The sequence below is a fragment of the Mustelus asterias genome, chromosome 14, assembly GCF_964213995.1.
Source record: "Mustelus asterias chromosome 14, sMusAst1.hap1.1, whole genome shotgun sequence".
NCBI lineage: Eukaryota > Metazoa > Chordata > Chondrichthyes > Carcharhiniformes > Triakidae > Mustelus > Mustelus asterias.
Genome location: NC_135814.1, coordinates 28,333,753 through 28,358,405, shown reverse-complemented (window position 1 = coordinate 28,358,405; position 24,653 = coordinate 28,333,753). Strand labels below are relative to the sequence as shown.

Sequence of the window (24,653 nt, the reverse complement as noted above, 5' to 3'; positions counted from 1 at the left end):
TGAAAACCTACCGCACAGAGTATCTACTTCATCAGCACCATCCCTGCAATCATCGGCACCGTCACAGACCCAGCGAGGAGAGATACATTTGTGATTTGGACATTCAAACTGATCCCATGTACAACGTGAATCTGTGAACAAAGGCAAATGTAATGTTAGTATCAATTTAATGCTTTGCTAGATTGTAGTGGGCTGGCATTACACATACCCTTCATAATCTATGCACCATTGAGCCTGAATCTGTCAGCGATAACAGATGGTTTCAGGCTCAGTATCATGATGATTAAATTATCATTTTGAAGCATTGTAATTCATGGAGTAAAATTTATGCCTCAGATTGAAAATCTTGAGCATGGGTGTTTAGTTAATAGATTTAAAACTCCTTGTCTTTTTGCTACCTTGTCAATATTAAAAGCTGTTGTCTGGAAGGCAAATAGTTTCAGTAGTGAATGGAATGTACCATAAATTTTCAAAGATGGTCTGTTCCTTTGGGCTATAATTTTTCCATGTCTTGTTCTTCTCTAATTTTTCTGTCTATCAAGGAAATGAGCTTTCCTTTGCACCAGAGACAAAGTTAAATACTTGATTGGATTCTGAAGTGAGAAATGCAACGTTTATAAAACTACTGAGCTTAGCATAGCGCATCATGATCAGCACAGGCTTGGAGGGCCAAAGGCCTGTAGCATAGGGCATCATGACCGTAGCATTGCATGGGGTATCATGATCAGCACAGGCTTGGAAGGCTGAAGGGCCTGTAGCATAGGGCATCATGCTCATGGCATAGCATAGAGCATCATGGTTGGCACAGGCTTGGAGGCTGAAGGGCCCTGTTCCTGTGCTGTACTTTTCTTTGTTCTTTTTCTTCGTTCTTTGTGAAAGAGCAATATGTTAAAAACAATAAAATGATTGTTTCATAGTCACCTGGTCTGAAGTATTTGTATCTAACATTGTTCAAGAATAGAAGTTAGAGGAATAAAATGACAAACCATACCAGTCGATGATAATTCAAAATTGCACGCACATTATTTTAAATCTGTCCATCAATGTGCCAGAGGGATATCTTGTGGTTATATTGAGATAAGAAAGAAGTTAAGGTTCACTGATATGAAAGGAAAATAACTTTGCATTTATATACTGCCTTTCATGACCTCAGAACATCCCAAATGGCTTTGCAGCCAATAAAATACGTTATGAAGTTGTAAATTCGGAAATAGGTATGTATAATGAAGCCCCACAACAGGCAATGTCATAATTTGCAGATAATCTGACTTTTAGAGATCATCGTTCTGGGGTTCAATGTTCCAGATCATTGGTTTAGCATTGAAGAGGCGGAACTGCTCTGAACCAGTGACACAGAAGGTCCATGGGTCGAGTAGCACGGTGCTGTCTATGAAGACGAGCTTGGCATGGAGACTGGGCACGGAGACTGAGCCAGGAACCGGTCTGTCTTGGCAGAGTAGTGCACAGCACATTGGGAGTAGCACCGCACTATGGCAGTAAAGTTTTGTTGCACTCACTCCAGAGTCTCTGGTGAACTGAAGACCACCTTGTGCACACCACTCATTAGCAATCGGGTTTGAAGTTGATGTAAACTCCCACTGCTGTGACACAAGCTTGGAAGGCCTGATGGGATGCTGCTGGGTAGTTGTTTTAATGAGCATTCATGAGATACAAATGGCATTTTCACCCCCTATCCATGGGAAGAGTGACCTATCATTAGCCTGCTATGGGGAGAATTGCAAGGGGATTTTACACCGGCGGGTTTCCAACTCTTGGGCTCCAGCTCGATTCATCGTGCCTCAGGGAGGTTTCTGCCCTTCGGTTCTGGAAAAAGTCCCCAACAGATTGGAAAATAGCAAATGTGACTCCTCGATTCAGAAAGGGAGGGAGACTTAATGCAGGAAATTGCAGGCCAGTCAGTGTAACATCTATCATAGTGAAATTGTTGAAACCTATTATTAAGGTGGTTATAGCATGTCACTTAGAAAACCTCAATGCAATCAGGCAGAGTCAACGTGGTTTTGTGAATGGGAAATCGTGTTTGATTAGCTCATTGGAGTTCTTTGAGAAAGCAACAAGCAACCTAAGGAACCAATGGATGTGCTGCACTTAGATTTCCTGAAGGCATTTGACAAGGTGCCACATCAAAAGTTACTATGCAAAATAAAACTCATGGCTATGGGGGTAACGGATATAGTTGGATAGACCCCCCTTCCCCCCACATCTTCATCTGTCACAGCTTACCCTCTGATTTCAGCTTCTCTGCCGTTTGGCCATTCACACCCTTTATTCTCTGTATGGACAGCCATTGTAAGAAGTCTCACAACACCAGGTTAAAGTCCAACAGGTTTATTTGGTATTTGCTACCAAATAAACCTGTTGGACTTTAACCTGGTGTTGTGAGACTTCTTACTGTGCTACCCCAGTCCAACGCCGGCATCTCCACATCAGGACAGCCATTAGCAGCCTTTCCTCTTGTTTTGTGGCTATGATTCATCTTTCATTCCCTCACCCTACAGTATAAATACCTCCCATTTTCTCTGCCTTTTAGCTTTGACAAAGGGTCATCTGTACTCGAAATGTCAGCTTTTTTCTCTCCTTACAGATAAAGAACAAAGAACAAAGAACAGTACAGCACAGGAAACAGGCCCTTCGGCCCTCCAAGCCTGTGCCGCTCCTTGGTCCAACTAGACCTGCCAGACCTGCTGAGATTTTCCAGGGTTTTCTCTTTTAGTTGGACAGAGGATTGGTTAGCCAACAGGAAATAGAGATAGGCATAAATGCGTCAATTTTGGGGTTAACAAGATATGATGAGTGAAGTACCAAAGGGATCAGTGCTGGGGCCTCATCTCTTTACAATTTACATCAATAAACAGGATGAAGGGGCTGAAACTATGGTTGCCGATGACACAAAGATAGGCAGAATTTACCCTACTAATCCCTCTGACACTAAGGGGCATAGCCAATCAACCTAACCTGCACATCTTTGGACTGGGAGGAAATCGGAGCTCCGGAAGGAAACCCATGCAGACACAGGGAGAATGTCCAAACTCCACACAGTCACCCGAGGCCAAAATCAAACTTAGGCCCTTGACGCTGTAAGTCAGTAATGCTAACCACTGTGCAACCATGCCACCGATATTATTTAAAGGACGGAGAGAGATTGAAGAATTGGGTATCTTGGAACATGAATCACACGTATGCAAGTGATTAGGAAGGCACATGGTAATTAATAGCAAGGGGAATGGAATATAAAATTAGGGATGTGGCAAGGTCAGATCTGGAGTAATATTTACAGCTTTGGTTCCCTTATTTAAGATAATATATAAATGGCATTAGAAACCGTCCAGAGAAGGTTCACTCGACTGATAGCTGAGATGGGGAAGGGTTATCTCATGAGGAAAGGTTGGACAGGCTGGCCCTCTGTCCATTGGGGTTTAGGAAATTGAGAAGTGATACAATGAAACATATAAGATCCTGAAGGGACTTGACAGGTTGGATACTGAGGATGTTTCTCTTTGTGGGAAAGACTCCAACTGGAGGACATAGTTTAAAAATCAGGAGTTTCCCATTTAAGATAGAAATGAGAAAAAACAAATCCCTGAAAGGATTGTGAATCTTTGGAACTCTCTTCCCCAGGGAGCAGTAGAAGCAGGGTCTTTGTTTGTCAATGAATAGATTTAAACTGAAGAAGGTAGATTCTTGATGAACAAGGAAGTCAAAGCTTACTGGGAATAGGTGGGAATGTGGAGTTGAGGCTACAATCAGATTGGCTTGAGGGGCTGAATGGCCTACTCCTAGCACCTGATTCATATGTTCCAATGTCCCTCACCCCCAAAATTGTTCACCAGCCTTCCTCCTCCCTGACAATGCTCACCCACTTCTCTCATACCTAAAATTATTCCTCGACCGTCCAGAAACCCTGAAAGTATTCACCCTCTCTCTCACCCCTGAAATTGCTCACCCCTCCTTTGCATCCCTGCAAGGTTCACCCTTCTTAATCCCCAAAATTATTCACATACCCACTCACTCTCACATCTGACAGCGTTCACCACCCTCATCTCGTCCCCGTCAACAACACCCCACGAAAACACAAAAACCCCACTGCCTTTGGAATCATGGAGCAGTCGGGGCAGATATAACTGGAAACCAGAACTTCAAACCTCTGCATAAATTTTGTGTATGTATGTACACTGGGACTTCCTCGGGGTCCTGGAGTATATTAGTGAAGTAAGTTGAGATGAAGGCCTCTCCCCATATCAGAAGATTTGGGTCATTTTGCCCAAGACAGCAGGAGGACTCCCAGACCTTCTTCAAATTATGCTATGGATTTTTTACAGCCAATAATGGCTCTCGCCCCGAAACCAGAAAATCCTGCCCCAGGTCAACAGACATTTCCATGGTCCGCCCCTCACCCACTACGATTCCCGTGGCAGACGGAGGGAGAAGATTCACCCCAGGGTCTCATTTTAACATCTCATCCAAAGGATAGCACCTCTCATATTGCAACATTCCTTCAGTACTACAGTAAGTTGCCAACCTAGGTTATTAAATCATCTCTGGCGTTGGACTTGAAGCAATGAGCTTTTGACCCAGAGGCAAGAATGGCTGACACAGAAGCATTAGGAGTAGGTATGGCTAGTCTAAAGGATTAGATACCACAATGGGATTCATCTGCGCCATCTTCACAATCCTCTTCTTTGTCACATATCCAAAAGGCTGGAATACATCTCCCATTTGGGCATGCAAAGTAGTGTTCTTTGCATTTGAGTTTGTGGTGAGCTGAAAGAAAAATCAATACAGGCTAGTTATTGAGTACTTCAGAAAGCTCGTAACTAATCTCTGGAGAAGATACTGCACAGCACTCAGTCACATTTAAATAACTGAACCCAACTAACAAAAACACAAATAAAGAAAGAATAAAACTGAAATATATTGACACCTGAAAGAAACAGGATTCTGTTAATGGTTTGAGTAGAGATTCTTCATTGGCGCTGGACTACAAAGTTTCAGAAAGGGTGGGTTGATTTTCCGGGTACTCACTGTTCTGATGCTGGGCAAGGCACAATGAGCCTACAGTCTGCCGTACCTGTCAGAACTTAGCAGCGACTAATTTGGTCCTTTGGCAGATTCATAGAGCCCAAACTGAATGAATCACGCAGACTTATCCTAGCAGGTTTTTTGTACCAGTGAATGTAGGGAGAAAGTGGACGATAACCAGATGCGAAAGTAGATCAGTTCGGTCCGATATGGTGCACCGGTCAGAAAATAGCTGAGGAACTGGCGAGGAAATGGGAATGCAGAGAGACGCGGGGAAGGAGAATGCCAAGTGGTAGCTGGAGAGAGGTAATCTTCCAGTTGTAGTTAAGAAATCGAGTGGTTTACCCATCAAATTGTGGTTAATGGACTGAAGGAGTTGGGGGAAAACGGAAATGGGAATCGACATTGTTATGCATGTTGGGCCACAGCCTCTTTAAGGGAACTGATCACGTGAACTGGGATGTGGGGTGAGCTGGTTGGGAACCGCCTTGAGTGGGCAGTCAACGTTTGAAGTGTGGAGCGAGTAGACTGAATAAAGATCTGTGTTCCCTGACACAGGAGAACAGGAGCTCTTGAGATGACACCTCAGTACTCAGAGATTGAACAGACGTGGTTGTAGTTAAATATGTTTTAGTCTGTGGAGGTGGCAGTTTCTTTTGATTTTTCTAGCGATGTTTCATGTCTTTTAAACATAATGATCGTTATTAAAACAGATCAATTAACTGATCTTGTGTGAGGATTAGTTCAGGCAGAATGTGGCGGATTTGTTTTTATTCTTGGAGCAAATAACGGGCACTGCTTTGCACGTTCTTTGTACAGCTGGAATTTGAAATGCAGCATATTTCTTTGGCGTGCTTTCATCTCATGGTTTGAATTATGAATAAGCACCAAAGTAAGTCATTCATTATGGCTTATTGCGATGATCTGACAACTTCCACCATCAACGTTACCTGAGCCCAGAGACTTCAATGATCGGCTGACTGTTGAGTTTATAAGATTGATAAGTGATATTTTCGAATGTGCAGTGCCATAAAGCCAACTCATATCAATCAGAATATTCCTGACGCAGTGAGGAATCGTGAGGATTTCTCATTAGTCTTTTCTGACAGCCGCTCGCTTGTGGTGAACCACTTTGGTTGTCACAGTTTTCAGGAGTGAGCCTGTGCTGTTGTTTGTGGATAACTGGTTGCATCAGTCTGCCCAGTCCTTTGATGCCAGTCACACTGCAAATTCTTCATTTTGTTCAAACATGCCTTGGTGCCTTGATACAATACTTTGAACACGGCAACCACATGTTCAATAAAAAAAATGGTTACTGCACAAAGAAACGACCTTCCATGCATTAATTTATAATTGGCCAAATATAAGGAGGGGGGAGGGCACGATTCTCCCAGCCTGCTGTGCTGCTCTCACAGCACAGCGGGCTGGCAGACATCAGCGGAGGCCATTTAGCGGGCTCCCCATTGGGCTCCACGGCCTCTGCACGTCTCCGGGGCCTGAATTTGTGGTGTCGTCAGCTTCGCGCCGGAAATCGACCTAAGAGACAGTTGGACCATTTTCTCAGGAAAGGAAAGTTGTTGACATTAAGGGACCAGGACATGAGGAAAATCTCTCTGATTCATTCCATTTGGCTGCAGATCATTTCAGGTGATGTTGACATATGTTGTCATTTCACAGTTTAGAAGAAAGAAAAATAAATGCAAACAGAATTTAAAAATAAAGTTTAAAAGATTGCTTAAAGCGTGGGAGCTAATTCTCAGTGAATAAAATGCTACCTTGGCCCACACAGCTATATTCAGTTTTTTATATTTTAAATGTATTCATATGAAGCTAATTTATTAGTAGGAGTTGATAACACAAAATGGCATTGAACATCCCACTGGACGCCTGAGTAAATGAGGTAGTTCTGTCGAATGAAATCATCTGTTGCTAGTCAGTGACTGCTTCATAATACGGTTTTGGGTTAGTCTGTTGGAATAGGATAACAACACCAAATTTGCTTTGTATCTCAGTGTTAGCGTGAAAAGGCTTTTGATCTTGTTAGTTTATTACAATGAATATAACATGAAATTGTCCTGAAAATGTTTGTGACACTAAAATCTAGTACCCAAGCTTACCTACACTGTGCTATTTAGAAACAATGGAGGCATCAGGATATTTATAGGCATAAAAATTGGTTTGTATTGCATTTGTTTTTCAATGCAGATCAATTCAGCAGTGGGGCAATCGATGCTCAATTTGTGTAGAGGTTAGTGACACTCCTAAACTCACGGGGGTGGGGTTAATGTAGGCACTCTGAGCTACAAACAATGGACCCCTTTTCATATTTAATCAGGCCTAGTTAGGAATCTAGAGTTTTTCCCAACCCACTGAAAAATATTTCTAAACACTACACCCATCCCCCGCAACCACAAACACAGACGCACACACACACACACGCCTATCAGTTCAGATACACACTGGTGAAAATCGACCCTGTCTTCTTCTGCTTCCGTAAATACTGATTACAATGATTTATCTGCACATGAGAAATATTTTGAGACTCCATGCGTGCCATGAACATCGTGTTACGTGATGAAAAATGATTGGTGGTAGATACATGGGTGAAAGATATGAACTTTATGAGCTATGCACAGAAACTACCACAGTGCTGCTTGCATCTACATCATGAAAAAAGAACATTAGCTTTGCTAAGGAGGCTGCTCTGGGATCCGTGCTCTAAATATGTCAATCATAATATGTTTTAAATAAGATGTTACCCTTCAGAATTTCCACCAACCTAAATCTCTAAGCACATCTGTTTAATGTTCACACATTTCTTAATAATGCAATTAGAGGATTGGGTACGGGGCTTTTCACATAACCTGCTGTTCATCATTAATATGAAATGTGAATAGCTGCATGTTGTCACTTTCTTTGATGGCAGATAATGGCAATAACTTGCCGGTTTCACCCAGTATAGCACACTATGATACACCCAAAAGAATTATAATGTAGAGAACACTTGAAAGGTGAATGTGGATTACAATGTAATAACCCAAAGAACAACTTCATATCATATCACAAAATGTGGGATCAAAGTTCAAACAGCTGGCTGGCAGTTTAAATTCTAATTCGAATGCTTGGCACAATTCCAAAACTAGAAGAAATCTCCTATTGTGTGCTCTTGGTTTCTCTGAATACTACATGCCATAAATTCAAAAGAAGGCACAAGCATGGAGAACTTGGCAATGCAACCAACCTACCTGATCTGGACATGAACAGGGCATTGCTAAATTCACTGGACCTTTGTTTAGGTGACCAATATTGAAATGCACCCATTTCAGGGAAAAAATGACAACAGCGAAGGAAATATTGGAAAAGGAGAAGCTCGGCCATAAGAGGTAGAATGTAAACAGTCAAAAAAGAGGAATGAGAGATGGGGAGCTTTCAGTAAGGAATTCCTGAGCCAAGGGCCTAGACAACAGAAAGCTCAGCTAGAAAGAATAGGGAAAAAGTCAGCAAAGCTGTACATGTGAAAATTACTCCCTGATAAAACAACAAAAAATCAATATGTTCCATCAGTGGTATGGAGCATGAAAAGAATATTTACCTCAAACAGATCATGGTAAAACATTCAATGTTGTTGGCACAATTTCCCCAGAGTTGCCTGGGTTAAAGCTTTTAAAGTTTAAAGTTTATTAATGTCACAAGTAGGCTAACATTAATACAGCAATGAAGTTACTGTGAAAATCCCCTAGTCGCCACACTCCAGCACCTGTTCGGGTACTTTGAGGGAGAATTTAGCATGGCCAATGCATCTAACCAGCATGTCTTTCGGACTGTGGGAGGAAACGGAAGCACCCAGAGGAAACCCACGTAGACATGAGGAGAACGTGCAGACTCCGCACAGACAGTGACCCAAGCCAGGATCGAACCCGGGTCTCTGTGCTGTGAGGCAGCAATGCACTGTGCCACCCCACGGTTGCAAGGGCTCTTTAGGATAAACTTTCAATTTCGGATGTTTGTCTATTATTTTTATTATAAACTACAGAGGATGTTTACCTTTGCAATTTAGTTCATCTGTGTAGTCACCACAATCATTGGAGCCATCACATATCCACGATGGAAGGATGCAGAGGGAGGTACTATTACATTTTATGAAATTTATGTCCTTAATTCCAACTCTATAGAAACCAGTGCAGTCTGTGTTGCCTGCATTAGAATTGATAGAAATCACCCAGTCAAGATAAATAATGTTCGCATCTCATTGAAAAGACATTATATTTCACTGGAAATTATGATCTACTTGAAACATTACATAATGCTATAATTGAGTTCAAGAGTGAGAAACTTGGATCAGAAACAACTGGGCTGCACTTAAATAAGGGTAATTATAAAGGAATGAGGGCAGAGTTGGCTGGAGTGGATTGGGAATGGAGTTCAGCAGGCCAGACGGTTGATCAGCAATGGCAGATGTTTCTGAAAATAGTTCATGACTCACAATAAAGATATATCCCAATGAGGAAGAAGGATTCTAGGAAGGGGGATATATCAACCATGGTTAACAAAGAAAGTTAAAGATAGTACGAAACTGAAAGAAAAAACATGAAATGTGGTAAAGATTAGTGGTAAGCTAGAGAATTGTGCAAGTTTTAAAATCCAACAAAAGATGGCCAAAAAAGGAGAAGATAAACTATGAGGGTAAACTCACAAGTATATATAAAAATGGAAAGCAAGAGATTCTTTAAATATATAAAAAGGAAGAGAGAGGCCAAAGTGAACATAAGTCCCCTAGAGAATGAGACTGGAAATGGCAGAGTTACATCAGTCTTCACAGTGGAAGACACTAATAACATTCCAAAAATACTAAATAATCAAGGGGTAGAAGTTGGTGCGAGGGAGAAGAAATAAATATAAAAATCATCACTCGAGATAAAGTACGAGGGAAACTTATGGGTCTGAAGGGCAATAAATCCCTTAGACCTGATGGGTTGCATCGCACCCTAGGATATTAAAGGAAGCAGCTACAGAGATAGTGGATGCACTGGTAGTAATCTTCCAAGAATCCTTAAAGTCTGGATAATTCCCAGAGGGTTGGAAAACTGCCAAAGTAACACCCTTATTCAAAAAGGAAGACAAAAACAACTAAATTGAGGCCAGTTAGCTTAACTTCTGTCATTGGGAAAATATTAGAGTCCATTATAAAGGATGTAATAGCAGAGCATTTAGAAATATATAATATATTCAAGCAGAGTCAACATGGCTTCACAAAGTGGGATAATTCCTGAAAGGTTTATTTTAATTCATTGAGGTAGTAATGATAAAGGGGAACCAGTAGATGTAATATACTTGGATTTCCAAAAATGCATTTAATAATGTACAGCACAAAAGGCTACTGAATAAGATAACAGCCCATGGTGGTTGGGGTAGCATATTAGCATGAACAGAGGGTTGGCTAACTGATAAAAGACAGAGTTGGGATAAATGGGGCATTTTCGGGATGGCAATCTGTACCTTGTGGAGATTCACAGAGATCAGTGCTGGGGCCACAATTATTTACAATATATATTCATGACTTGGATGTGGGGAGTGAATGTACTGTTGCCAAGTTTGCAGATGACGCAAAAATAGGCAGGCAAGTGGTGAACATGACAGTCTGCAGAGGGGTATAGACTGGTTAGGTGAGTGGGCAAAAATTTGGCAAATGGAATATAATGTAGGAAAATGCGAAGTTATGCATTTTAGTCAGAAGGATAAAGGAGCTGAATATTACTTAAATAAAGAAAGACTGCAGCACAGAGGGATTTGAGGGTCCTCGTGCATAAATCACAAAACGCTAGCAGGCAAGTTCAGCAGGTAATCGGGAAGGCAAATGGAATTTCCTTTATTTCAAAGGGAATGGAGTATAAAAATAGGGAAGTCTTGCTAAAACTATACGAGGCACCTGGGATATTGTGAACAGTTAAGTTCAAGGTTAAGATGGAAAGTTTTTCATCTTTAAAGGAATCGAAGGTTACGGGGATAAGGTGGGAAAGTGGAGTTGAGGATTATGTCAGATCAGTCATGATCTCATTGAATGGCACAGCAGACTTGATGGGCTGAATGGCCTACTTCTGCTCCTGTGTCCTATGATCTTATATTATCCATAAAACATTTCAAATGTGTTTTGGCAGCAGTAAAGAAAATAATGCTTGAGTAACTGATGCCTTCCAGTTATGTCTGTTGGCCAGTGAATGTGCATCTACTTTGTGTGAAATGCTAATAACAACACATGGCAAAAGCTTACAACTTACCGCAGTTTGTTTCATCAGAAGCATCTACACAATCTATCACCTGGTTGCACTGTGCTGATTTGACAATGCAAGTCCCATCTCTGCATCGAAATTCAGCTGCACCACATGTGGAATCTGGAAGTAAAACATAGGTCAAGGTACAGTTATGCTCTTAGCTTCAGTTTCAGTTACTTAAGTTACTAATTTTCTGAATGGATGGAATTTAAATCTACCAAGGGTACCTGCGGAAAATGCTGGCCAATAAATTATAGTTCATTCGCACTGAACAATTCATAGGCAATTGCAAACCATAATATTTAACCGATTAGAATTAGTGCAAACCTTGAAATAAAAGGGACATAACATGGGAAACATGAGATCAGGAATGCCATGGAGTAATGTTTAAAAGGAAGAATGTTGGGAGCAAAATGTACCCCTACTTATATTTGAAAGTCAATTGTTTTTAATGAAAGTATTGTTCTTGGGGAAAGCCTGAATGGATTCTAGTAATGGATTCTATGTTCTATGTTCTATGTAATCCTGGAAACTGGCTATCTGGAAAGCAATCCTCAGGTCATGATATATTATAGAATCATAGAATCCCAGCAGTGCAGAAGGAGGTCATTCAGCTCATCAAAACTGCGCTGATAACTATCCCACCCAGGCCCTATCCCTTTCACCCCACGTACTTACCCTGCTAATCCCCCTGACACGGGCGGCACGGTAGCACAGTGGTTAGCGCTGCTGCTTCACAGCTCCAGGGTCCCGGGTTCGATTCCCGGCTCGGGTCACTGTCTGTGTGGAGTTTGCACATTCTCCTCGTGTCTGCGTGGGTTTCCTCCGGGTGCTCCGGTTTCCTCCCACAGTCCAAAGATGTGTGGGTTAGGTTGATTGGCCAGGTTAAAAATTGCCCCTTAGAGTCCTGAGATGTGTAGGTTAGAGGGATTAGCGGGTAAATATGTGGGGGTAGGGCTTGGGTGGGATTGTGGTCGGTGCAGACTCGATGGGCTGAATGGCCTCCTTCTGCACTGTAGGGTTTCTTTCTATTTCTAATGGGCAATTTAGCATGGCCAATCTTTTTTTTAATTCATTCATGATACATGGGTGTTGCTGCCTGTCCAGCATTTATTGCTCATCCTTGGCTGCCTTTGTTCAGAGGACAGTTGAAAATCAACCACATTGCTGTGGCTCTGGAGTTACATTTAGGCCAGACCAGGTAAGGACGGCAGATTTCCTTCCCGAAAGATCATTAGTGAACCAGGTGGATTTTTCTGACAATCGCCAATGGTTTCATCAGTAGATTCTTAATTCCAGATCATTTTAAATAAATTTAAATTCCACCATCTGCTGTGGCGGGATCTGAATCCAGGTCCCCAGGACATCAACCTAACCTGCACATCTTTGGAGATAAAATAATTTAATTTCTGCTATTTTGGTCACCTGCATGGTGAACGAGGCATTTGAAAGATTGTTCAGTGCAAATACTGCTCACAACACCAACCTAATACTTACTATTGCAAGATACTTCATCTGAGTTGTCAGCGCAGTCATCCACCCCATCACACCACTTTGCATTGGATATGCAGCGGCCATTGTAACAATGCTTAAAGCCTTTTCGACAGCTCCTGTTTGCTGATGCAAAGAAACCAGAGAAGCAAAAGTGAAGCGGCAAGATGATAAATCCATCACATGTGATGGACGATAGTGTCCAGTAAGACAATGAATGTTTCAAGCATTCAGCAATCAATTTTACAAAGTTGGATTGGAGGTTAATTGGAGAAACAGGCTATTAACTTCACCTTTCTCACTCCTAATTGTTTTCCTTAACAAGGCAGCTGCTGTAATTTTCTGTGATCATTACAAAATTTCGTGACTTAAGGCTTCTCTCCCACTTCTCTTCTGTCACCGTCTGCCCTGACACCTTCATTACTGGGGAGAGGAGAATGTTTCCAACAAATCTGAGTCTTTCTCATCTTCCATATTAATCACACCCCTTTCACTCTTTTGTTTCTGGTGTGCATTATTGTTCAAAATCCAATTTGGCCAAAATCACTCTGATAAACGTTCTAGTTACTTGTATTTGATGACTGTTCCCCCCAGTTAGTCCCTTTTTAGTCACTGGCAGTGACTTTAATTTCAAGGGCAGAAACCGTGGGGGAGTTGATAACAACATCTGATTGACATATTTCGGTCAGAGATAAAATGAACGCCACATCGAGCTTTTGAATTGTAATTTTTTTTTTGCTAATTAGAATAAAGAGGTCATAGTTTACATGCATTAATTTCAATATGCTTGTCGCTCTCCACCCAAAGATTGGCGTTCTTTCTTGGACACACAGTTGCCGAGTACTTGCTCAGGTGGTTTTGATACATCTTCGAGCTGTTCACAGCGGGCATTCAATTCTATTTGTGCCCGGTAGCCGTATACCCTTCACAAATTCAAGCTAATGTTTCTGCAGGAGCACTGAAAATAAGTGTAGTGTCCCTCTCACAACCTGACTGTGATTATCTTATTCAGCATAGTTTGTGAATGTTACTGGTGAGCCGAGCTCAGTTACTCTCTGCATTAGCTTCCTGAATTGCAGAGGGAGATTACTGACAGCAATTTGAGCACAATCTGGTGTCATGCAGGCAATTGTTGCCTGGGTACAAAATTGCAGTTGGGAGGTCATAATGTTGATTTGCAGTTTATAGTCTAGCTTTAACAAGGTGATAAAAGTTTTAATGTTGGCAGATTAAGAAATAAAAGACTTGCATTCATATAATATCTTATTGAACATCTAAGCCTTGCGCAGCCGATAAATTGCTTTGGAAATGTAAATACCAGCAAATGCAAGAGCCAATGTATACACAACAGGACTTCACAAAAAAGAGAGATAAACAATCAGTTAATTTGCTTTTAGAGGTGGTTTAGGAAGAGAAATGTCAACTAGCACACCAGCAAAACATCCAATTCTTCTTCAAATGATGCTGTAGGTTATCATAAGCAAATGGCACCACTGTCAATACAGTAACCCTCAGTAATCACAGAATCCCTACAGTACAAAAGGAGGCCATTTGGCCATCAAGTTTGCACCGATTTTCCAACAGAGCATCCCAGCCAGGCCTTTTCCCCTCACCCTGCTAATCCCCCTAACCTACACATCTTGGGACACCAAGCTGCAATTTAACATGGCCAATCTACCTAACGTGCGCAACTTTGGACTGTGGGAAGAAACCGGACACCCAAGAGGAAACCCACACAGACATGGGGAGAACATGCAAAGTCCACACAGTCACCCAAGGCCAGAATCAAACCTGGATCCCTGGCGTTGTGAGGCAGGGGTGCTAACCACTAAAGATAGTGTGCTAAAAATAATGATATCAGATAAACCGATTTTAGGGAGGATGGGTTCAATTAACTTCACAAGAGTTGAATTTCCTGCAACATGGGACCAGGGTTTTGCAGAATCAGGCTGACTCTGAGGAGGGCTTTAAAAATGGCAGGCGGTACCCGATTCTGGAATTTCTGCCATTATTCCCAGATCCAGCAATTTTCACCAGCATGGGAAAATGTTGTGGTCAAATCCATCGTAGGGATATCCATTTCATATCCCCCCTCACAATTATTGTGGAGTCGGGCTAGGTTTTCGAGAACTCATGGTTCACAGGTCCTCAGAGAATCAGAGGGACCAGTATGCACCATACTCAGAGCCAATGAGCAATATAATGACAATGGCATGTCCTGAATTGCTGATGAAAATAAATTAACAATTAAATATCGACTTTGAAAATGATTGCTGCTTTTACAACTCGATGAATGTATCATGTGGACAAAGTTAACATATCAATAACAGAAGTCCAATTCACTTCACACCTCATAATTGAAACTAACATACAGACATTGAAAAAGCAGATCAAAGAAAGAATGACTTATTATAACCTCATAAAGATGTTGATCATTAAGCGCTAACACTCCACTTCAGCCTATCTAAACAGGTCCTTGCTAAACTAATTATACTCCCTTCCCAACAGCACTGTGGGTGTACCTACTGAACTGTAGCGGTTCAAGAAGATGGCCCACCACCACTTCTCCAGGGTAATTAAGGATTGACAAAAATTATTGGCCTTGCCAGCAATGCCCACATGAGCAAGTGTACTTGCATATCCAGACCCTCATGGATGAAACAGTACTTGAAAATATTAGGATTTTTGTTGCTAGTCACTGACTACATTGAAGATGATGATCTTCTCATGGGTAATCTTACTTCTCAAATCACAGCTCCTCCTCATCCCACACTCTATTCTGATTTCCAAGTTGCCCCCACTACCCAATCCCCCTGTCCCCCTGGGGCGGCACAGTAGCACAGTGGTTTGCACAGATGCTTCACAGTGCCAGGGACCCAGATTCTCCCCCTGTCTGCATGGGTTTCCTCTGGGTGCTCTGGTTTCCACCCATAGTCCAAAAGTTGTGTTGGTTCGATGCATTGGCCATGCTAAATTCTCCTTCAGTGTACCCAAACAGGCGCCGGAGTATGGCGACTAGGGGGTTTCACAGTAACTTCATTGTAGTGTTAATGTAAGCCTATTTGTGACACCAATAAACAAACTTTAAAACTTTAAACCCTCCATCAGAACTTACATTTGTGACCATTTTGTTTCATTTCAGATACCTAGGAAGTGCAATCAGGCCAGACAGTGCCGGAACAGCAAGATGACAATGATGGTGATGATGATATAGCTCTGTTACTTGATTTCATACTTGGAGCCACCAGTTCAGATACTGACACTGATCAAAGTTTAATGAGTAACATAGAGGCAGGATCTGCATGTGATGAGACAGCAAGTGTGAGAGACCTGCAGGAAAGGAATTAAGGATGCTGCAAATGCCAGTTTGCTGGAGGGTAATTTTGATTCCCCTTATTCGCAGAAGGTGGGTGTTTGCTCTTGTGCTTGTGGGGTGGGGGAGGCATAGGTTCCCTTTATCCAGAAGGGGTCTGCTCAAGAGGGTGGGTTCCCCTTATCCATGGGGAGGGGGTTTCCCCTTATCCATGGGGGGAGTGCGGGGGGTGGGATTGGAGGTGGTGGTGGGGGGTGGTGTTTCTCCTTATCTACAGGGGTGGCTGTCCAAATGAATGGGGATGTTTACCTTGTCTATGGGAGGGGGGTTCCCCTTTTCCACAGGAAGGGCTACCCTAGTACTTGTGTGGGGGTGGGAGTGGGGATGGTTCCCCTTATCTGCAGGGGAGATGGTTGCTTGTGGGAATCCCCTTATCTGTGAGTTGGCGGGGGGGGGGGAGGTGGTGGGGGGGGGGGTTTTGTTCCTCTGCATGTGTGCAGGGGGCTGGTTTCCCCATATTCATGGGAGGGGGGGAAGTAGATTATTTTTTAGTGCAGATAGGGACGCCATTTAAAAAGAGCGCCCTGATCTCTGTGGAGCTGGTGTTGCCATTTCTGTCAGGCCCACTCTGCCGGCATGACGGCGTGGGCCGCACCTCCAGATTTTTTGTATATGGTACTGGAATGTCTGGAGAGGAAACTCGCCTGTGCTGCTGGAGAGCTACAGGCCGGTTTTTTCACTTCAGCCGGCAGAGTGCAAATTTTTGCCAAGGAAGAGCATTTGTGAACCCAATGAAAATACATAATATGAAGTCCTATCTCTCAGTTTCCATTGCAGTAAGGCAGCTGCCACCCCCAAGCCTGCCCCCGTCCTCCGCACCCCCCTTAACTCTGGGGCTGCAGTGGAAGCTCAGACTGAGGTTATGCAAGATCATCTTGCTGCCTATGAATTGTAGTGTACAAATGTCACAGTAGCCCAGCAATCTATCCTCAACCAGATAACCAGGATTGCTAAGCAGCACCCCAGAAAGTAATATTAAATCCATGGAGCACACTCCTGCTGTTTTCTCTCAAGAAGGGAGCATTCATTCTCCAGCCCCTGCCACTTCAGCAATGCCCTTATTCTTGCCTGTCAGACCGCAAGCCCAAACAGCTGACACCCTACGCCGAGATAGTGCAGTCCATTGTTGGGCCGTCTAGGCTCAGAGCATTTCGAAGTTGTCCTTCAAGACCATTTTAAGTGCCCTCCCTTCCACCTGCCATGCTGCAGCCACTGGGATAGCAGGAGTAATAGGACAGGCAAAAACACAAGACTGGCACAAAGGGAGTGTACAAAAGTAATTAGTTGACTTGTCAATGCAACATGGAAGGATTTGATTTACCAATTTGGTTTAGAATATTAATTTTTGTGGTGGTTGTTATTTTTTCATTATAGACATTTGGACCCTGTCATTGTTAGCGACAGAGGGGAAATGAAGTGTTGGACGTTTGGTAAATGGAAATACTGTTAATGCACTCGGATGAGTTCTTCAAAGACAGCCCAGCCCAGGGATGCTGAGTGGCTGAAGTTACCATACAATTTATTTTTGGTGGCAATGTACCTCATTAATGTCCTTTTGACCTTTGGGAATTGGACTCCAGTTTTCCGAGGCTTTTACAACTCATGAATCTTTTTTCTTTGATAACCCCCTGTGAGGTTAATCCAGTTTCTGAACATTCTGTTCAAGCTACAATGCATTTTTATATAATCTTCCTTAGGGTGTTTGTAACATTGCTGATGCTCCAAGAAATACATTTATGTCAGCTAAATTGTTTTACATCAATAAATAATTCTGGCTTGAAAAATGATGCCCGCTGCTGTTTTCATGTGGAGTCCATTGTACATCTGAACAGCTAACGTTGTGTGTTATCTAATTTATGTTGTTTTTTCATGCAGGTGTATGTATGAAGTTAAAGTCTGCTATGTGGTGTGTTTTTTCAGTTGTAAAGCATGTGGTTTTCCTTGGCCGTAAAATGCATCGGTAGACAGGCAGTTTCTTTAATCTATGTGTAAATGAGATTGTCCCGTGTTAATTGCTATCAACAGCTACATTGAAGCATCCCGGGTGGTGGTATGTCAGGAGTTGTTGCATCCCTTCAGTCACAAAAGAGCTAAGATGTCTGTCTGATAGTCGAGACAGTGTGACTTTGCTTCTTCATAAGAATTCAGTGAGAATTTCTCATAATATTGTAATTAATCTTCACAAAATGTTAAAACACTCATCTTCTGTCAAACTGATATATATACTTTGATGCTTGATGTTTTTCATACTTGACTATTTTAAAAGCCCCAACTGGAACAGTCAGATTTGTTGGATGTGTAAATTAATAGAGGGTATATTGCCTTTGAAGCAATAAATTTGAATAATGCAACTAACTTCTGATAGCCATCTTTCTCTAGCTTCTTCCCTCTCTGACACTGTCCTCATTTGATCTCATTTCTAAAACACTGCAGCCCATTCACATTCATTCAGAATGAAATAGTTTATCTCCTCACATACTCCTATTTGCTACCGTCCTTTATCCAAAAACTGACACTCAATCCCTTTGGCTTTTCTATGCAACTCCAAATCACATACTTAGCTTGCCCCTCTGAAGTCCTTCAATGCATTGTCACCTTTCAATCTGCAATTTCAAGTTTGAACTTTTCTAATAAGACACCTGCTTCTACTACACCAATGTAATGGCACTTACCAAAGTCAAAAATGAACCCTTTTAAAGTTTATTTATTAGTGTCACAAGTAGGCTTACATTAACACTGCAAATAAGTTACTGTGAAATACCCCTCGTCGCCTTGCTCCAGCACCTGTTCGGGTACACTGAGGGAGAATTTAGCATGGCCAATGCACCTAACCAGCATGCCTTTCAGACTGTGGGAGGAAACCGGAGCATCCCGAGGAAACCCACGCAGACACGGGGAGAACATGCAAACTCCACTCAGTGACCCAAGCCGGAAATCGAACCCATGATCTTGGCTCTGTGAGGTAGCTGTGCTAACCACTGTGCCACCATGCCACCCTTGTGACAGTGCCCATGATGCATCACACTTCCCTATAACTGTCACTCTCTCTGCAGCCTTTGGGGTAGTTAAGAGGCGGAATTTTTCATCCTGCCTGGCACGGGCAGAACATTGTCCTCGAGCAGGATTTTCCAATCTTGGGGCGAGAGCGGCCGGAAAATCCCGCCCAACAGGTCCTCCTCCTCCAATGGTTCTCCTCCATGGTCCAGTGCAATGTGACTGCCCTCTCAGTTACCTGTACAATGCCACCGTCAATCTTACTCCAGAAATGTAAGCTTTTTTTCCAGTACAGTACTAAAGAATGCTGCTCGGTCAGAGGTGGCAATTTTAGATATTAAACAGAGACACTCCGTGCTTCCCAGATGAATGCAAAATATTCTGTGGCACTATTTTGAAAAAAAAAAATCAGGGAGTTCTCACCTGAAACCTGGCCAAAATTTATCTTTCACCCAACATGACTTAAACAAATTATATAGTCATGAACACATTCCTGTCTGTGGGACTTCACTATCTCCAAAATGGCTGCTGTGTCTTTCACACTACAACAGTGATTGTACTTCAATAAAGTACTTCATTGCCTGAAAGTGCACTTGGACTTCCTGAGGTTGTGAAAGCTTTATATAGATACAAATGGTAAATGAAAATGTCAATGTGTAGAAACTGCAGGTCTCCCTGTGGTTTTTGATCGAAAAGAGAATTACAGAACAAAGAGATCTAGGGGTACATGTTCATAACTCTTTGAAAGTAGAGTCACAGGTGAACAGAGTAGTGAAGAAGGCATTCAGCATGCTTGGTTTCACTGGTCAGAACATTGAATACAGGAGTTGGGACGTCTTGTTGAAGTTGTACAAGACATTGGTAAGGCCACACATGGAATACTGTGTACAGTTCTGGTCACATTATAGAAAGGATATTATTAAACTAGAAAGAGTGCAGAAAAGATTTACTAGGATGCTACCGGGACTTGATGGTTTGAGTTATAAGGAGAGGCTGAACAGACTGGGACTTTTTTCTCTGGAGCGTAGAAGGCTGAGGGGTGATCTTACAGAGGTCTATAAAATAATGAGGGGCATAGATCAGCCAGATAGTCGATATCTTTTCCCAAAGGTAGGGGAGTCTAAAACTAGAGGGCATAGGTTTAAGCTGAGAGGGGAGAGACACAAAAGTGTCCAGAGGGGCAAATTGTTCACACAGAGGGTGGTGAGTGTCTGGAACAAGCTGCCAGAGGTAGTAGTAGAGCAGGTACAATTTTGTCTTTTAAAAAGCATTTAGATAGTTACATGGATAAGATGGGTATAGAGGGATATGGGCCAAATGCGGGCAATTGGGATTAGCTTAGGGGTTTAAAAAAAAGGGCGGCATGGACAAGTTGGGCTGAAGGGCCTGTTTCCATGCTGCAAACCTCTATGACTCTAAACACACAAGAAATCAAAGCAGGAGTCGGCCACCAGGCCCTTCAAGTCTGCCTTGCCATTCAATACGATGATGGCTGGTCTATGCTGGCCTCTACTCCTTTTCTGTGCCCTTTCCCCATAGCCCTCCATTCACTGAATATTTTCTGCCAGACTGTTGCATAATAGGCCTTAACATACAAAATACATCCGTCTGATTAAACTCGCTGGGGCAAATTTTACTGTTCCTCCCGCCACGGGAATTGGAGCGGGCAAGGGCCAAACCACGGAAAGTCCATTCACCTCGAGCAGGATTTTCCAGTTTCGGGGCGAGCGCGGCCGGAAAATCCCGCCCATTTTCCTATTAGTATTACAATAATATAACATTTACATATAATCTAAATTTAAATAAACATCACCATGCTTATATTTTGTTATTTTTAAGCAAATTGTTAGCCCATGTTTCACCTTCGATACACATCTCATGCAGAATTTGTCTTTCCAATGTTGTGCACAATCTTCCAGGTTATAGTACAAAGGAACGGGCCCTTATCAGAGCTGTTAGATTAGATAAATGGTGTCATAGACTAGCTTTGAAAGCATTCAGTACATGAGGTCAAGGCAAGTGAGGGATGATTTTATGATTTGCAAATATGTCACAGATTGCACTTCTGAAAATCCAGCCTCAAGTGATTATTCATCTTGGTTACTGATGGAATTTTGAGAGTAATGATGCTGGGTGAAAAAGCTAATGTCTACTTTCACACACTTCCTACCTAATAGAACAGATTACTTACCACAGTATGATTGCTTTTCATCTGATTTATCTTTGCAGTGAACAATTCCATCGCATGTCAAATTGTATCCAATGCAATCTTTGTTTCCACATTCAAATTCAGTGTGAATATTGCAAGAGGAGTTCTTGGCTGAAACAAATGTTGCATTTAAGAACAAACCACATAGATACAGAATGTCTCCTTGCACTGTAAAAGGCTAAGAGTCGATGGTTGCACATAATAAATTTTGTAATTTCCAATCCCCTCGTTTCCTTATACTGTGGACCTCTATGGACCTAGTAATTAGCTAATAGCAGTCCAGCATTGGATTGGACAATTCCCATCACTCCATTGCTTCCTTCTCCAGGCATCCCTCTTGAGACTGTCAAATTCATCCATTAAAAAATATCTAAAGCTGAGATTTTATTTCATATATGGGGTTCAAATGAGGTCCTGCGCATGAGGTTCTCCTTCTATTGTTTAGTTCTGCAGAACAGTGATTTCAAAGTGACAACACAAGGAAGATATCAACCTAGAAACTACAACAGGTAATTTGAAATGTTAAGACATTGACATACAATTATTGGCTATTTCAACGAAGGTGTTTCCCCACTTAAAACAAAACAGGTTAATATTAAAATAGAGACATGTGTCATTTGAACATATTAAGCTGCTGTCACAGAGTAGGGCAAATTTAATGAGCCTGCACTCCCTGTGGGGAGCCATTCTCACAAGAGAAAGCAGGTCAGAGGATCAGGGCTACAGTGTTTTAACAGTAACCCTGATCTCCGCTGCTTTTCAAGTCAAGCTCTTTGCAGGAAGCATGTAATCAGTGTACTTACCCTTGTGTAATTTCACGCAAGTATAATCTTGCAGCCCAATGGGAGGTGACAGCTTGTGACCTCCCACCTCACAGAAAGTGTTAAGCCTTTGTACACTAATGTTACACAGCACATTATCCAGGCTATTATTATTAATAGTCCAGCAGCACATATATAAATTTAAAACATTTACCCTTTGGAAGCGACAAAGACAGGTAGGGCCTGATTTTACCAAAACTTCGCGCCCGTTTCCGGGTGGGAAATCACGGTACAGTTCGGCGTCGGGCCTTTAACGCGATCTGCACCCGAATCGCGCCTTTACTGACACCCGATTCGGGCGCGGGTCCGACCTGCGCCCGAATCGGGCAGCGCGACGATTTAAATGCATTTAAATGCCACCCCGGACCTTGGTTCCGACCGCCACCCCAGACCTTGGTTCTGACCACCAAATCCCATTTTACCGTCTTCTGGCCCGATCTGCGTCCGCGCTGTTACCGACCTGCAAAATAAAAGTCTGAAGTCGCCGCTGAGCGGGGTCAGAGACTGCAACGGCTCTCTGACCCAGATCATCCTCTGGTCGGGGCGGGAGGGGTGTGGGAGGAGGAGAGGGGGTGTGACGTCTCATCCCCTGGGGGGCGGGGAGTGGTGGGAGGGGATGGGGTGTGACGTCTCATCCCCTGGGGGGAGGGGGGAGGGGGTGTGACGTCTCATCCCCTTGGGGGGGCGGGGGGGGGGGGAAGGGGTGTGACGTCTCAACCCCTGGGGGTGGAGGAGAGGGGGTGTGACATCTCATCCCCTGGTCGGGGGCGGGGGGGGTGTCAGCTGCCAGTCTGCGGCCAATCCCTCCTGGCACCATCACTGGTACACTATCAGCCACATATTACTCTTCCCTGCAGAGGCAAGAGAGCGGGAGAGATGGCTGTGGCTGGTAGTGTACCAGTGATGGTGTATCCCTTTACACTGTGGAATCGGCCACTGTGGAATTGGCTGGTTCTGCTTCATCTTCTTAGCGAGGAATCGCTTCATCCTGAATGTTTCATGGGATGGCATGGCCGCACGTCCACTCCGGCAGGAGACATCAGCCGCAGACTGGCAGCCGAACAACCCCCGACCAGAGGATGAGACGTCACACCCCCTCCCCCCCCCCCCAGGGGATGATACGTCACACCCCCTCTCCCCTTCCCCCCCCCAGGGGTTGATTGGGCACACCCCCTCTCCACCCCCCCCCCCCGAGAGAATGATCGGTCACACCGCCGACCCCCCCCCCCCCCCCCCCCCCCCCCCCGACCAGAGGATGAACGTCAGAGAGCCGCACTCTCCGCTTTCTGCTTTTGGTTTCGGGCCCAGGCGCGCTCTGTCAGATTTTTTTCGAACTGCGCATGCGCAGTTCAGAGCTCCGATTGGTCCGCCAGCGCTAAGCCCCGCCCACAATGCGAATCGGACCGGAGCCGGCAAAACGTGTATGGGCGCGCTGGAAAGAGGATTCCAGGCGCGGATCTATTTGACGCTCAGATCCGGCACTTAGGCTCAAAATGGCAAAATTCCCCCCATAGTGTTAAAAGATCTAAATTAGCAGTTAAAGTGAAAACACCTGAGTTTAATAGCCATGTCTTTATTGTGATAAAGCCATATGTCCATACTCCTGATGATGACTTAAACATTTGATGCTCAAACAAAATGAATAGAACCAAAAGAAATATGTATATATATACACGGACCTCCTGCAATTTTTTAATGGAGTGTTGATTGCCACACTAGTTCAATCCTTGGCGGGTGGGAGTGGGGAGGGTGTGTGAGGGGTGGTGGAGCATTGGGAGAGAATCAACTTACCAACACATCTGTTGTCATCTAATAGTATTCGCTCTCCCCTGCAAGAACAATTTACTTGGCCATCAGCAGTCAACAGGCAAAGGTCATGACAACCCCCATTCATTATCTTGCATGGAGACAGTTCACCTAGTTTGAAAGAAACGATTTCCTGTCACTATTGAAATATATCTTTACTAATAAGCAAAAAAAGTATCCAGCAGAACCTCTTCATTCCTTGTTAATAAAGAAAGCTGCTGCAAAGTCACAAGTCACTCAAAATTCTGCTGACCATATTTGGATTCAAGAAAATTATTCAAAAGCCCTTTATGCTTCTGCTAATATTCAGAAACGTTCAGGTGCCCTGGAAAATGCTGGAAACATTGGAATGTTGACATTTCATCAGATTGTATGTATATGTAAGTGAATGTGAAGACTGCCAATAGGAGACAACATCTTGAACCTAACTTAAAACGTTTCTGAAAAAAAGACACATGCTGTCAAATCTTTTTGCCTTGGACTCATCAGGACAATTTGCATGTAGACCAAATGTAAAGGGAGCAGCAATTAATACTGTAGAAGAAGAGAATGCTGACTGGTTAGTAAGTGGACGCTGATTGGTACAGGCCTTGCCATAGAGAATGCACCAGTGAATTGATCACTGTAAGTTACCTGCCAAGATTTGTTCA

At 43.1% G+C, this 24,653-nt stretch overlaps 1 protein-coding gene across 1 annotated transcript in view; it reads right to left on the bottom strand.

The window, feature by feature from the left end:
• Positions 1 to 24,653, bottom strand: part of LOC144504127 (low-density lipoprotein receptor-related protein 1-like) — a 1,391,705-nt gene that overhangs the window by 288,625 nt on the left and 1,078,427 nt on the right. Inside the window, exons 47-53 of the mRNA XM_078229303.1 lie at positions 23,989 to 24,114; positions 21,359 to 21,487; positions 12,807 to 12,926; positions 11,316 to 11,429; positions 9,085 to 9,234; positions 4,660 to 4,782; positions 12 to 131 (exon numbers count right to left, since the gene is read on the bottom strand). Of these exons, the coding sequence (XP_078085429.1) occupies positions 12 to 131; positions 4,660 to 4,782; positions 9,085 to 9,234; positions 11,316 to 11,429; positions 12,807 to 12,926; positions 21,359 to 21,487; positions 23,989 to 24,114 (882 nt within the window). The remainder of the gene's footprint in view (positions 1 to 11; positions 132 to 4,659; positions 4,783 to 9,084; positions 9,235 to 11,315; positions 11,430 to 12,806; positions 12,927 to 21,358; positions 21,488 to 23,988; positions 24,115 to 24,653) is intronic.